This window comes from Daktulosphaira vitifoliae, unplaced genomic scaffold (assembly GCF_025091365.1).
Source record: "Daktulosphaira vitifoliae isolate Bord-2020 unplaced genomic scaffold, ASM2509136v1 Scaffold_3, whole genome shotgun sequence".
Lineage (NCBI taxonomy): Eukaryota > Metazoa > Arthropoda > Insecta > Hemiptera > Phylloxeridae > Daktulosphaira > Daktulosphaira vitifoliae.
The window spans coordinates 31679503-31694895 of record NW_026099574.1 but is presented as its reverse complement, the minus strand read 5'-3'; the positions used below and the strand labels follow the sequence as shown (position 1 = coordinate 31694895).

The 15393-nt window shown below is 24.3% G+C and overlaps 2 protein-coding genes across 3 annotated transcripts; one reads left to right on the top strand and one right to left on the bottom strand.

Annotated features, from left to right (window-relative positions):
* Positions 1–353: 353 nt before the first annotated feature.
* On the bottom strand, positions 354–5362 carry LOC126900220 (alpha-centractin). Its single transcript, XM_050675752.1, has 8 exons — positions 5195–5362; positions 4198–4262; positions 3813–4139; positions 3605–3748; positions 3378–3543; positions 2468–2641; positions 1848–1910; positions 354–1006 (listed from the first exon to the last, which is right to left on the bottom strand). Exons 1-8 carry the CDS (start codon positions 5240–5242, stop codon positions 863–865), a joined length of 1131 nt encoding a protein of 376 aa, XP_050531709.1. The 5' UTR covers positions 5243–5362; the 3' UTR covers positions 354–862.
* Positions 5363–5557: 195 nt separating this feature from the next.
* On the top strand, positions 5558–14564 carry LOC126900219 (ubiquitin-protein ligase E3B). Of its 2 annotated transcripts, XM_050675750.1 has the most exons (20): positions 5558–5726; positions 5804–5970; positions 6039–6170; positions 6964–7294; positions 7401–7589; positions 8028–8222; positions 8560–8846; positions 8928–9073; positions 9152–9323; positions 9486–9604; positions 9672–9844; positions 11934–12073; positions 12152–12288; positions 12364–12527; positions 12603–12865; positions 13317–13446; positions 13518–13682; positions 13751–13862; positions 13917–14049; positions 14379–14564. In XM_050675750.1, exons 2-20 carry the CDS (start codon positions 5813–5815, stop codon positions 14392–14394), a joined length of 3162 nt encoding a protein of 1053 aa, XP_050531707.1. In that variant the 5' UTR covers positions 5558–5726; positions 5804–5812; the 3' UTR covers positions 14395–14564. The 2 variants fall into 2 exon arrangements, with proteins under 2 accessions (XP_050531707.1, XP_050531706.1); XM_050675749.1 differs by lacking the exon at positions 14379–14564 and having other exon boundaries at positions 13917–14317.
* Positions 14565–15393: the final 829 nt, after the last annotated feature.

The following is a 15393-nucleotide window of genomic DNA, read 5'->3' as shown; positions in this document are numbered from 1 at the left end:
CATCAGTTTGAAAAGTTTTCACTTCTGGGCTTAAAATCACCAAATATAAATAAACTGATAAGTAAAAAATAAAATAAAAAACACAAATAATAATATTATTAAGTTTTATTATCAGCCAATAAATAAATATTATATTACACATCATTATATAAAAGTTCTATTANTCTGGGCTTAAAATCACCAAATATAAATAAACTGATAAGTAAAAAATAAAATAAAAAACACAAATAATAATATTATTAAGTTTATTATCAGCCAATAAATAAATATTATATTACACATCATTATATAAAAGTTCTATTATGACTTAATGAGTTTAGGTGGAACAACAGATTTATATCATTAAACAATAAAAAAAAAATATATATATTGGTCTTGGAATATGCATTATCACACTTTATAATTTTTCAATTATTTTTTCATTGATTAATTAATAAATTTTGCATTACCAAACAGTATTGATAAAATTATTTACAAATTTTTACACTTAGCTTTTTTGTTAATATAATAATGTGATAATATACAAAAGTATACCAAAAGCAGTTTTTTTAATTAAAATATTGTAATACTTGAATTTTTTTTTATAACACTTGGTTAGTTCTACTTTCTGTATATACTTAATCCTAATAATAATAATAAAATTAGAAGCGAAACAAAAATATATAAAAACAATGAGCTTATGCATAAATGCCATTATGGCTTATATTTACAAAAGCACAGTTTTTAAGGAATAGTGAGAAACGATCATGATTAAAATAATTGTACAATAAAAAAGAAACACCATTAATTAGGTGAGTACTTTAAAATAAATTCATTTGAACATCTGTATTCAGACCATTTCAATTACAATTGATTTAACAAACTACATGGTTTTTCTATGTATAACTCGTGCTCCCTCTTCAAAGAACTCTCGTTTTGAGACCCACATTCTTCGGAATGTACTCAATGATGCAAGAATTGAACCTCCAATCCACGTGGTGTATAAACGTTCTTGTGGTGCTAAAATCTAAATATTAAAAAAAATGTTTATGTAGGAAAATGTCAAGTGTAACTATACAGTTTTTAAGTACATTTATTATAGCCTAAAATACTTATGTACACCTTATATTTTGGAATAATGAGAGGACATACATAAATTACAAAAAAATAATTGAAAAAATAAAATTATACACATTGATGTCAGCACAAAAATAAATATTAGTAACATTAAAATTGAATTAACATATTTATATTAAAGTATATTATTTACACAGCGTATTCCAATACGAATATGCATATCTTTGGTAATAAACTCCTTAAAATAAAATATTCTTTTACCTTTGTATATAGCATACAGTTTTAGTGTGGTATGCAAATATAAAAAACTAGTGGTCTTTTTGTTACTATTATTATTATTTACACTATTTACCATTATCTTTATCAGTAATGAAACAATAATTTACTAATTAATATTATAACATATCTTCTAATTTTTTTTTTAGGTACCAAACATGAATTATAAATAATTTTTGTTCATAAGATAGTTTTTATTTTCTACCACATTTTAAATTATGACATTGTCAGAAAAAGTTAAAAAAAAAAAATAACTCTGAAATTAGTTGGGTTATACAAAATAAACATAGAATCTATCAAGCTTTGAAGTAAGCTTAGCCTGTTACTGTTAGTAGTTGGACAGGTTACTACACGTCAATATCAACAAAGGTAAGTACCATGCCCCTAGTGAAAAGATAAATGAGAAATCACTGTACTAAATACTTTCCCAGAATACATTAATATAATAATCATTATTGATTAACTGGTGTCAACTAACCTTATAGTTGAAAAAAAATCATTCAAAGCAATATTACCTTTAATTTCATATTTTTGGGCGCTAATTTCTTGATTTCTGATAATAATCTATCTCCAAATCCCTATAAAAACAAAACAAATAAGTAAACAATAAATAATGAATTGGAAATTAATAAAAAGGAAGACGCTTATTAAAGACAAAGCGTCTTTAATAAACTGTATTTACAAATAACTATATAATAATAAATAATAATAACAATTATTATGTTAAAAATTTCAAATATAACTAGTATTTATCACAGTCTAGTTATACTATATAACATAATTATAAACTAAATTTATAACTTTATACATTTAAAACATTTGTTTGAACTACTTTTGAGATATTCAATTCAGAAAAATGTTCATAAGTGCATATATTACCACAGAAATATTTTTTTTCTAGGAGAGAATGATCACCAATACATCCCCCAAAAACTAAATTTCTAATTAATTGTATAATTAATTTACTTTTGATTATTTTATTTAACATAAAAGAAAAGAAGGAGTTCACAAAATTGATAATGTCATAGCTGAGAATCCTTTTGAAAAAATCCTAATCTTCTATCAGGCTCATCCATCTATGCATAATGCATATTACAGGTAAAGTCTTAAAGTATTTAAATTATATTATACTTACAGATAGTAAAGTTGAACCTCCTGCAAGAACAATACTTTGATATAATTTTTTCCGTACATCTAAATCAGATTTTTGTATTGAATATACCAAAGCTTCGTGCAAGCCCTCACATTCTTCACCTATTAAATCAGGATGGAACAACACTTCTGGAGCACGAAAACGAGCTGGTCCAATCTATTAGTAGGTTTTATTTTTGTGTATAAAAAAATTGTAATAATAGAAAATTATTTTTTGATTAAATAGCAATATAAAAAGACAAAATTAATTAAAAAATTGATAACTTTTACAACTAAAGAATACCAATACAATAGTTTTTAGATATATAAATACTTGTTGATTTACGACAGAATATAAAATATATCACTAAAAACACAAATATTGCTATACTATTAATATTGTTAAATTGTATAGTTTAGTGAAAAATTATTTTTAAATATTTTAAACTTTGATTAAGACTGCATTATTATCACAATTTATACACTTTGGTAGCTTAGGTCATTATTAGTCTTAATCCCTTAAATAACAAAGCAAAATTAATTTTATCACAAGATATATTTGTAACTTTGGAATTTTTAAAAAAATTTACTTCATTATGATATGTAATTCTTATTTTACTTCTTTTAACATAATTTTTAGTCATATATTTAAATATAATTTCATTAATAATAAAAATAAGCTACACTAATTTAATTATTCAAAACTAAATAACCAATGTATAAATCAAATTAGGTGATAATATAAAATACATACATTTTTCCAAAAAAACTAATGAGTTATAATGATAAAAAAATGTTAATTTAAGCAAAATACTTTACTGTCAGTGTTTAAAAAACCTAATATTTGGTAGCATTATTATTAGTAATGGGTAGCATTATCAATTACATAATACACATTGTATAAATTAACTTACATCAACTTTATTTCCATCAGGCAACATATATTGATATATACTGCTTTCTGATGTTTCTTCTTTAACTGGACTCAAAGCTACATAACAGGCTTTTTCTTTTATAGCTCTGACAACTTCAAATTCTGCAGATGTAGAAAAATTTAAACCTTCCTTTCTTAATAACAACCTGAATAAACAGAAAATCTTCAGTATTATAGTATAATAATTTTGAACAAATTTGTATTTACTTAAGGTATCGAGAAATATCACGACCAGCTAAATCTAATCTAATTATACCATGTTTCATAGCAAAACCTTCATATATAGGAACAGTATGTGTAATTCCATCTCCTGAATCTAAAACCACCCCTGTTGTACGTCCAGTAGCATATCTTAAATATACAAAATTATAATATATATAATATTGTAATAAAATAATATTCATAAGTCACATACAAACTAAGAACAGCTTGAATAGAAACATAGAATGCAGGAATATTAAAAGTTTCAAAAAATATTTCTGCTGCTCTTTCACGATTTCTTCGTGGATTTAAAGGAGCCTCAGTCAATAAAACAGGATGTTCCTCAGAAAAAGTTTGAAGCTGATCACTACCATAAATATACTGCCATATTCGTTCCATATCATTCCAATCAGTAACTATTCCATGTTCAATAGGATATTTAATGTAGAGTAAACCTCGATGCTCTTCAGCTTTTGGTCCAATAAATGTATCTCCTTCTAAGGCTCCAGCCATGACTCTAACGTGTTTTGGTCTGCCAATACTACATGAAAAAATGATAAAATTAAGTAAATTTAAATTTAAGTTTTTGTTAAGCTTACTAATTTGGGAAACAACACTTAGGAGTTTGTTCTCCAGCAAAACCAGCTTTAATTGCTCCAGATCCCTTAAAAAACAATAAAATTAATATTAGTAAATGTGGCAAAAATAAGCATTTTAATAAGCAAAATAAGACTATTACCCAACAATATTTTGAGTATTCCATCTATCATTTCAGATACATACATTTAGAATATATCTAAAGAAATGCTAGTTAACTATAGCTAAAGGTATAAGGACTAAGTTTTCTTGTATACCTCTCATTTTAAGCCATACTTACAGTGTAGAAAAAATTACTAATGGTAAAAAAATAATGATTGGAAATGAATGTAAATGTACTATTTTAGAAATTGTATTTCAAATGACCAAAATAATTTTAATTTATGCTAGTTGAATAATTCTTAAGTAATAAAATTAATGAAGGTGAAACAACAAAAAATAACTATTTTTATATTTTTAAAAACGCAATATGACATTTAAGTACAATAATGATATTAAAAAATAACAACACTATTCTTCATTAAAATAACAATTTATTCATTTATATATAAATAATTACTAAATGGCAATCAACTAAATAGAAATTATTAGAGGGAAAAGTTTATTAAAAGACATTATTATAAAATTTATTTAAAAAATTCAGATGATTTCTAAAATAAATTAATGTAACTATCCTATTTAATTAAAAATATATTAATTTTGTTTGCTAAAATATAAATTAACCTCACCAATAGTACTTTTTTATTATTATGTTGTTAATATAATGGACTATAAAGATATGATGGGGTTTTCATTTTAGCTTAATAAAAAAGCAATAATAATGAACTAAATAAAAAATAGACTTTTTATTTGCCATAATTCAAAATAAAAATTTGTCACTAGTAAGTTCTATCCCTTATATGATAAACTAAACAGTTGGTAAAATAATTTAAGAAATAGTTATAAGTAGACACAAAACTGGAATATTTTACATTTATAGTAATAAAAACTATAACTTACATTGTCTATAACAACTGGTTGATTAACAATTACGTCATAAGTCTCCATTCCAAATTATCCTGTAAATGAATACTATAATAAAATGTTAAATAACGTAAACTAAATTTAATTATATAATTAATAATATACTTTTATGAACAAAAATTTTTTATTTCTTAAATTAAATTTGATAAGAGGTGTTTGAAAATTATAACCTACAAAACACGTTGCCAACTTGACCGGCACTGAAAAAATGGTGATAATGTACCCAGTTTGATATTATTGTAAATGTTTACAGAATAGATAACCACTATATATAGTATTTCTACTTATGCATATGTCTTTGAAAAATTGTATTTTTGTTTTTTTTCAAATGATAAGGGCAATTACAAAATTTATATATATTCAAATATAATACAAATATACAGTATAAAATGTTTTTGTAAATTATATTTAAATACTTATTTTTTAATAATTTTTTTTTGTATGTAATAAATTTTTGATCAAGATGTAAGCGTAGTTAATACTAATTTAAATAAACATAAAAATTAGAGTGAGTAATTAAGTGAAATAATTATAAGAGTATTTTATGTATGTTATTTGGATAAATAACTGAATGTTTTATTAAAGCTGATTAAAATGATGTTTGGAGAACATTCAAAAACTAAATTTATTGAAGAAACAAGAGCAGCCAGAGTAGAAAGAGCAAATGATCGAAAGCGTGAAGAATCTGCTATTATTATTCAGTCTCTAATAAGAGGATGGCTTTCTCGAAGAAGAATTCATAACAATACACTGTACATAATTTTCTTATAAATAATTAGTTATTAGTTCTTTAGTCAGCTAATTATTATGAATTTTTTAGAAAACAATTTGAGGAAATATTTAATAATTCAGATGATTTAAAGCCAGCAACTCATGTATACTTAATTTCTAAAAAGTTTTTGGATCATTGGAATGAAAAACGTGATAAACAACAATTTGAAAAATTTTGCAAGTATGTTAGAAATTTTGTTCATTTTTTTAAAGTCATTAATAATTTATAAAAAACTCTTTGTAGTTGTATTAGTAAATTATAAATCATTAGTAATATAATTTTGTGGTTTGTATCAAAAAGCTGATCAGTAGAGCCTGGATTTATTTTAATTACATATTTTGTTTAAGTCATTTTTAAAGAATTCAAGTTTTGCAAATTTGTTGTAGAATATATGGTAATATCATAGGCACAACTACTGTTATGAACTTAGAGGACTTCTTAAGCACCTCAAAGTTTAAAAGGTCAAATTTTTTTTTTGATTTTTTCAATATTATGTACCCAATCTTCTTTTTATCTATTTATAAATATACAATTAAATTTAACATTATACGTATACTTTTTTTTCTTACCAATATGATATTTTAACTTTATTAGTTAAAACTAAAATATATTACTATCTTTAAAATGAAATAGACTTATTAACTAAATTCAAGTCAATTTTTTGTAAACTGAGAAAATCAAATTTTAAATTCCAAAATACCATGTTATTTTATAGTACACCATAACTTTTGAGGAGTAGTACTTTTAAACAATTTACTTTTTCCTATAGTTCAATGGTCTAAAAGGTACATTACAACGTATAAAAATTTTTTATCACTAATCTCAATTTTTAAAAAAATTAACCTAACTAGTTTTTTTTATGTACTCTTCATTTGTTTTTGTCCTCCTAACATTGACATTTCAGCTTTTGAAAAATATCTACAAAATTATAACACTAAACAGATTATATAATATATTATATATATTATTACAGATATATTATACGTAGTCTTGAGAGTGAATCTCTAAAATTCAGTTATGTGTCTGTTGCACTTACTAAAGAACATGCAGTTAGTTGGATAAAACATGTCAAGGAAATTCTTTCTGTTTGTCTTATATATCTATCTAATTTTCAAACAAAAACATTAGGTGATTCATCTTTTTTACATACATTACTTCATATGATTGTTTCATTCACATCTACTTCTATGTGGATTGCCCTAACTTCAAACAAAACATTACAAGGATTAAAACATGGTTTAGAACGATTAACTGAAAATTTAGTAGCTCATTTGTTAGCAAAAAATGTTTTTAATACAATGCAGGTAATATTATAGTTACTGAAATTTAATTTGTGTTACATAAATTGTTGATCTGTCTTACATTTATGTTAGTGGCTAAACACTAATCATATTAATTAATTATATTTAGACATTACTAATAAATGGATTCCTAGGATCAAAGATTTTATTGAAGCCTGTTTCAATGACTGCAATCATGACAATATGTTGGCGGTGTTTAGTTTTAAGTAACTTTTCTCAGTGTATTTTTCAATTATTTGTTGTGGAAATATATTCTTTGCCATTACTTCTTGAAAATTTGGTTACGTATTCTCCAAAAGTAAGTGAAAACATTAATTATTTATTTTTCTTATTTGCATATTTGTGTATAGAAATATTAACTTTTAGTTAGTTTTACAATTTTTTTGTTTGGAGTCTGAAACCTATAAAAAATTATACTTCAAACAGTATTTAGGCCGTATAGATATTTTTATATTTATGGCTTATTATATGGTTAATTATAATTATTGATTTAATATGTATATAATTATATACATATTAAATCAATAATTGAAATTGTGGAAATTTTGAGGTACAATAAATAATAGTGTATACATATTTTAATAAAATGTTGAAGTAGTATACATGTAGAAAGAATTTTGATACATAAATTATCTAATGAAAATTAATTTTTATTTATTATCCATTAAAATTTATGTATTATTGCTCTAAATTTACTTTATTAACATAATATTTAATGTTTACTATTTTTTTTTAGTTAATAACAACATTTCAATCAGGTAATTTACTTGAAAAAATATTGAACATTTTGATGGATCAATCTCAATGTAATGAAATTTTTCAATCATTGCAACCTAGTTGGAGTTTATCATTGATTGCAAATGTCATTCATTTAGCTGAGCTTAGTACTGAAATTGAAGAATTCGAAAATATTTGTTTTCCAACCTTTGTGGTATGAAAATAATTATAGTAATATATTACTCAAGTAATAGTTTGTATGTTAATAGTTAGTAACATAAATTTTATAAAAATGTGTAAAATTCACGTATAATATTGTAAGACAAAAAATCAGATATAAGTGTTTTGTAACAAAAAAAAATATCTAAAGTGTAAATTAAATAAAAAATCTCTCTGTATAGTAAAATTTTCCTTTATTATGCAATTAAAACTCTTTTAATGTAATTTTTGGAAAATTAAAAACCTTTATATCTTATTTTTTCACTTATAACAATATTAACTCAAGAGTTAAATTTTAATCAAATATATTATTTATTATTTGTTGCTATCAGGTTGGTTTGACTTCATTTCTAGAGACTATTAGAGTGTATATTACTAAAAAACAATCTAATGTTTCAAGTGTATGGCACCCTGAACTAGGATGGTTTACAGCTAATCCAAAGTGTCAATGTTCTCCAAACATCCCACCATTAAAAAATCAATTAATACTCTTATGGTGTGGAAAATTATGCACAAAACTTTTACGATCTCATTTAGTTAAGGCATTAGAAACTATACCTGATCATCAACAAGTACCATCACCCCCCCCTAAATCTAACAATCCAATTATTTTTATAAAGTAATGTATAAACTGTAAATTTATTTTTATTGAAACAAATAGTGGGTATTTAAATTTATGAAAATTAATTCATTTTTTTAGAAAAGCTTTGGACATTAGACCATCTAATATAAACTATACGAGTTCAAAACTGACCGATATACACGGAACAAAAGTTGTCGCTGGGTGTAATTTATATTTTATGTGTCTTAAAACAATAACTCAACTTAGGCTTGATATAATTACTGGTACTAAGAAATATAGTTATTTTTTACTCTTGTAGAATAAGTAGTATTATGTATAAAACTTTGAATTTCATATTTTAGGTCTATGTTACCATGAAGATACTTTATTTTTATTGTGGAGATTTCTAGCATTTTTAGATTCACATTGTGGTATTAAAAATTTATTAAATATATTAGAAAATGATAAATACTGTACTTCTAGTGAATTACGCATGGTACAACTATTTTGTGATTGTATGTCTCACTATATAACGTAAGTTTTAATAGTTTATTTACAAACTTGTATGCTATATTTTGAATTGTTATGCTACTATATAGATAAAATTATTATAGTTGCATAAACATTTAAGTAAAATCTAAGTCTTTTTAAAATACTATTTTCAATTAATTATTATTTTAATTATTTTTTTTTTAGTATTCTTGACGATATTGAAATGTATGAACAACAAAAACCATTTGTATTACGTGATTACATTTTAATGTCAAGTTTTTTAAATATTTTTCTTTACAAAGGAATATCTCAAAATTTATTTGGTATGAATTAAAAATTTAAAAATACTCTTCAATAAGTAGCGACTGTATAAAATTTTATATTATATAGATATTCAAGATATGGGTCCTAACAGTCTATTTCGTTCATGCCATACACTTCTTATGGTACTTTATCGTAGAGACTGTAGGAGAAAATTTGCACCAAATGATCATTGGTTAATTGGTGATCTTAAATCATCTTCATTTTTAAATGAACTTAACAAAGGCCGCAAAACACATTTGGTAAACATAAATAATTGAAGAATGAATGTGTCAAACGTTCTATGTGCCAAAAAAGTGAAAAATTGTTTTATTTCTGATTTACGAGGTGTGATCAAAAAATACCCGGACTGTGTTAATAATATTTATATCAATTNTACGATGTGTGATCAAAAAATACCCGGACTGTGTTAATAATATTTATATCAATTAAGATAACGAAATCCCGATAATTTAATTTGATAAAGTAACTTCTAACGAGAATTTGAGCATTGGTTTGAAATCGATAACAATATTTATTTTTATTTTATGGCATTTTTACGAAAACATGTTTCAGTCATGCGTCGATTTTTGAAATGGAAACAATAGAAGAACAACGTGTGTGTGTAAAATTTTGTTTTAAATTAGGGAAAAGTTCTAGTGAAACTTTTAAACTTTTGAAGCAAGCTTTTGGAGATGATGTTCTGTCTCGGACAACATGTTTTGAGTGGTTTAAACGGTTTAAGGAAGGTAGGTCATCCATTGAGGATAACGAACAATCTAGTAGACCATCGACCAGTAAAACAAATGAAATNACGATCTGGTAGACCATCGACCAGTAAAACAAATGAAATTGTTGCTCGTGTTCGTGAAATTATTCGAAATAATCGTCGATTAACTATCAGAGAAGTTGCAGAAGACGTCGGAATATCTTATGGTTCTTGCCAAAAAATATTAACCAAAGAATTGGGCATGAGCCGAATCGCAGCCAAATTTGTTCCTCGTCTCTTAACCAATGAACAAAAACAAAACCAAACACACTAAACAACTAAAACACAACTAAACCACTCAAAACATGTTGTCCGAGACAGAACATCATCTCCAAAAGCTTGCTTCAAAAGTTTAAAAGTTTCACTAGAACTTTTCCCTAATTTAAAACAAAATTTTACACACACACGTTGTTCTTCTATTGTTTCCATTTCAAAAATCGACGCATGACTGAAACATGTTTTCGTAAAAATGCCATAAAATAAAAATAAATATTGTTATCGATTTCAAACCAATGCTCAAATTCTCGTTAGAAGTTACTTTATCAAATTAAATTATCGGGATTTCGTTATCTTAATTGATATAAATATTATTAACACAGTCCGGGTATTTTTTGATCACACATCGTATGTTCTATGTGCCAAAGGCCACAATCTTGTATGTGTTTCAAATGTCAATTAAATTTTTTACTTGTACAAAATTGCATTCATAGATGGTGTTCGATATGTGAGACATGCCCATATTACCATTGTTTTTTGTGTTTTCTGAACAAATATGTTTTTGGCACATAGAACGTTTGACACATTCACTCTTCAATTATTTTATTAATAATTTTTTTTATGATAGAGTATCTATGAATATTTCAATTATTTGAATTATAGGAATTATGTGCATTTATAGATTTTGATTTAGCCACTTTGAAGAATTCCAAGTTTGTGCAACTTTGTCATAGGATTATATAGTATCATAGAAATATTCTCTGTTTTAGGGGTAGATAAATCCTCCTAGTACCCCATAATTAAACTCAGTAACAACTCAATAATAAGTTTACAGCTCAATAAAAAATTTTACTGGCTTAAGGTGTGTTCATAATAATTTAAAAAAAATTATAAATGCATATAATTCTTAGCCCTTACCATTAATAATAATGAAATTATTTATTGCTACTTTAACACCTTTTCCTCATTTTGAGAATAAGTTCCTATTAAGTGTTTTTTAATGACCAAACAAAACAAAAATTTAGTAGTGTCTGATGATGTGACAATTCCTACTTAAATTTGTTCTCACTTAATTAAGGACCCATTGTCATGCATTTGAAATTTCCTGAATATAATTGTCTTTTTCTCTTAAATATATAATAGTCATAACACAAACAATAATTTATAGTTTATTATATAACTTATCAATGTCGGAAATTTCATGCCAAATTTAGTATATTATTTACAATAAAATAATTTTGTTCCATATTTATGAGACAATCCATAAAACTCATACTAGAATAATAGTTATTGCTTTTATTGAGATGCGTTTCTCTTATATTTTTAGTTCAATGAAACACTAAGTGTAGCAAACATTTTAATTTTAGATTTTAATTCAAGAAATGCCCCATATAATATCACATGAAGTACGTGTAAGACTATTTAGAAAATATGTAGCTAATGATAAATCTGCATTAGGTGTTAGTCAATATGATGCACTTCATCCTACTATTATAACTATTCGAAGGTATTTCAATAATATGCAAAAATAATGATCAAACTTTGTTATTTATTCAATTAAATATTTCTTTAACAAAATCTCCAGGAACCGTATAATTGAAGATGGCTATGTATATGTATCAGAAATGTCTCCAAAGAGTTTCAAAGGTACAATAAGAGTTAAATTTATAAATGAACAAGGACTAGATGAAGCAGGAATTGATCAGGATGGAGTTTTTAAAGGTATATTTTTTTATAAAAGTATAATTTAGTTATGAAATATCAAAATATGTGTATGTTTTATGTTTTTAATTCAAGAATTTCTGGAAGAAACTATAAAAAAAGTATTTGATCCATCTTTAAACTTGTTCAGAACAACGGAAGAACAAAGATTATATCCTTCACCTTCATCAAATGTTCAAGAAAATCATTTAAATTTATTTGAATTTGTTGGTCGAATTTTAGGAAAAGCTGTTTATGAAGTAAACATTTAATCTGTTAATGTTTTCTTTTAATATTCTTCACTAAATTAAAATTCATTTTAATCTGTTTTTTAGGGAATTGTAGTAGATGTTCCTTTTGCATCATTTTTCTTGAGTCAATTACTTGGGCAAACTCAAGAATTATTGTACAGTTCAATGGATGAATTACCTTCTTTAGATAATGATTTGTATAGAAACCTAACATCTGTAAAACATTATGAGGGTGATGTTTCAGAACTAGATTTAACTTTTTCAGTAGTTGACAATCATCTAGGAAACTTAATAACTCATGATTTAGTACCTGGTGGAAGAATGATCTCAGTTACAAATCAAAACAAGTAATTTATTGTTTTCATTGATGTATGCTAAGACATACATTAAGGTAGACTATTTCGTATCTCGGTTATTATATTTTCTATGCCACAGGAACTATAAAGTTCTCAATAAAACACAAAAAACACATAGCTTTCACTTCATTAAAAAGCATTTAACTATCTGTATTCTCTAAGTTTTAAGATGTAACATGCAACACATGTTATAAGTTTTTCAAGTTAAACCAAAATGTTATCTAATTTTAAAATGTAGTATACAAGAAGCATGGAGTATATATGTTAATATAATAGCAAATAATAGTAAAATCTAGTACTCTAATTCTGTAAGAATATAAAATAAAGCTTAATCAACTTAAACAGGCTTTTTTTAATTTAATATAAGCAATACTGTATTTATAAAATTGATTTGAATAATTTTTCGATTTAAGCTTAATGCAAAATATTATTTTTTTGATAGAATCAACTATGTGCATTTGATGGCTCATTATGTAATGCACACCCAAATCAAAACTCAAACTGCTGCTTTTATTAAAGGATTTAGATCAGTAATAAATCCTGATTGGTTAGCACTATTTTCAACACCAGAAGTAATTTCAAATAACTTCATAGATTCATTTATATGTATAATGTTTAATAATAATGCAATATTTTTAATTAGCTTCAAAAATTAATGTCTGGGGACAATGCCCCAATTAATTTGCATGATCTCAGAAAACATACACAATATTATGGTGGTTTTCATGATTCCCATCGAGTAATACTATGGTTATGGGATGTTTTGCAAAAAGATTTTACAGAGAATGAAAGAGCACTTTTTCTTAAAGTATGACAGTAAAAAATTGCTTGAAAATACTTATTTATTTATTGACACACATGTATAATTATTTTTAGTTTGTTACTAGCTGCTCAAAACCACCTTTACTTGGGTTCGCTCATTTAGAACCTCCATTTTCAATAAGATGTGTTGAAGTAGGCGATGATGAAGATACTGGAGATACTATTGGTAAGTTAGAATTACATTAATAAATAAAGATTTATAAAATTATTTACTTTTTAGCAAGTGTAATACGCGGATTTTTTACTATTCGTAAAAAGGATCCACAGCTTCGATTACCTTCTTCTTCTACATGTTTTAATTTACTCAAACTACCTAACTACCAAAAAAAAAGTATCTTAAGAGATAAACTAAGGTATGCAATATCATCCAATACTGGCTTTGAACTTTCATAAAAATATTAATAAAAAATATCTAATAATTATGTATAACTTAGTACATATTTTTATCATTTTTATACCCAATAAATAAGAGTAATGAAAATTTATTGTGTACATTTTACTTAAGGGATGTGAATTAATTGTTGTAGTGTTTAGAATTTTAATTATATAATATTTAGTTTATTATCTATCAATTTATAAAATTAAAAAGTTCTATTCATATAGGTATAAATAATTTTAGTACAATATCTTATACTATACTACAATTTTTGAAAGTATACAATTTATAAACATTCTCTTTCAGTTTTCGAATTTGCTAAACAATTTCTCACACAAAATTTACCAAGATATTTATCAATACTTACTTAAAATTACCTTCATTAAATATGAGTATAAATTAGAAAAATATATCAAACTATATGTGCAGTGTGATGGTCATTACCATTAGTTTCTATTAATTAAGTTTATTTCAATCATAAATTATCTCCAAACCTACTTAAAATATTCTATTATTGTGTTATGTTTTGTTTTTATGTAATTTAATAAAATTAGGTAAATAATTATAATTGTTTTTAAAACTAAAAACTTTATAAATATTTAGAAAATTATTTACTTAATAACTAAATATTTAATAATATATTGGTTGTTTTTAAATTTAAAATTTAAACTGAATGTTATGTGATTAATCATTATTTATTTTTTTTATTGTTAAATTTGTTATCTATTTATTTAATAAAAGAAATGTTTTGAAGTGTTTATGTTATTCTTTATGTAAAACCAATCATTATAAAGATATATGAATTAATTAATTTAGAATTTAAGTAGATAAAATAAAATAAAGTAAAGAAATGAAAAATTGTTAACTAATTTTAATTGGCATATTATCTTAAAAGCCAGAGACCTATTTTAGAGTGTTATTTGACACATAATGTGCAGTATAAAATATTGTGTGGTAAAGTGTACAGTTGTTAACCCATTTTTAACTATTTTATCAATAAAAAATGTTCTGTTAAATTAATTTTTTGATTTTTCAGACTATTTGCTAAAAAAAATTTTCTCAACCATGAAAGGCACTATACGTTTTTTTAGTGTGTCAATAACTGCTTGATCTGAATAACATAACTGTAATTTTAACAAAATGTTTGAAAAGTCTAACTTAATTTCTCTCTTCTTTTAATATATTTATATTTAAGACACATTACATTTTTGGGAGGACTTGTAGCTTTTTAGACCCCTAGATTCCGCGTACCTGAATAAAATTAATATTTGTGGAAACTCATGGTATTAATAACTTAATTTTTTGATGATTTAAAAAAAAA

Bases quoted from the DNA above. Each gene is read 5' to 3' on its own strand.
- LOC126900219 (XM_050675749.1), top strand. From the start codon at position 5,813: ATGATGTTTGGAGAACATTCAAAAACTAAATTTATTGAAGAAACAAGA. The intron at 8,847-8,927 runs GTAATGTATAAA...TCATTTTTTTAG, and splicing joins AATCCAATTATTTTTATAAA to AAAAGCTTTGGACATTAGAC. The intron at 12,866-13,316 runs GTAATTTATTGT...TTTTTTTGATAG, and splicing joins TCAGTTACAAATCAAAACAA to AATCAACTATGTGCATTTGA.
- LOC126900220 (XM_050675752.1), bottom strand. From the start codon at position 5,242: ATGGAGACTTATGACGTAATTGTTAATCAACCAGTTGTTATAGACAAT. The intron at 3,749-3,812 runs GTATGTGACTTA...TGTATATTTAAG, and splicing joins ATTCAAGCTGTTCTTAGTTT to ATATGCTACTGGACGTACAA. The intron at 2,642-3,377 runs GTAAGTTAATTT...ACCTACTAATAG, and splicing joins CTGATGGAAATAAAGTTGAT to ATTGGACCAGCTCGTTTTCG.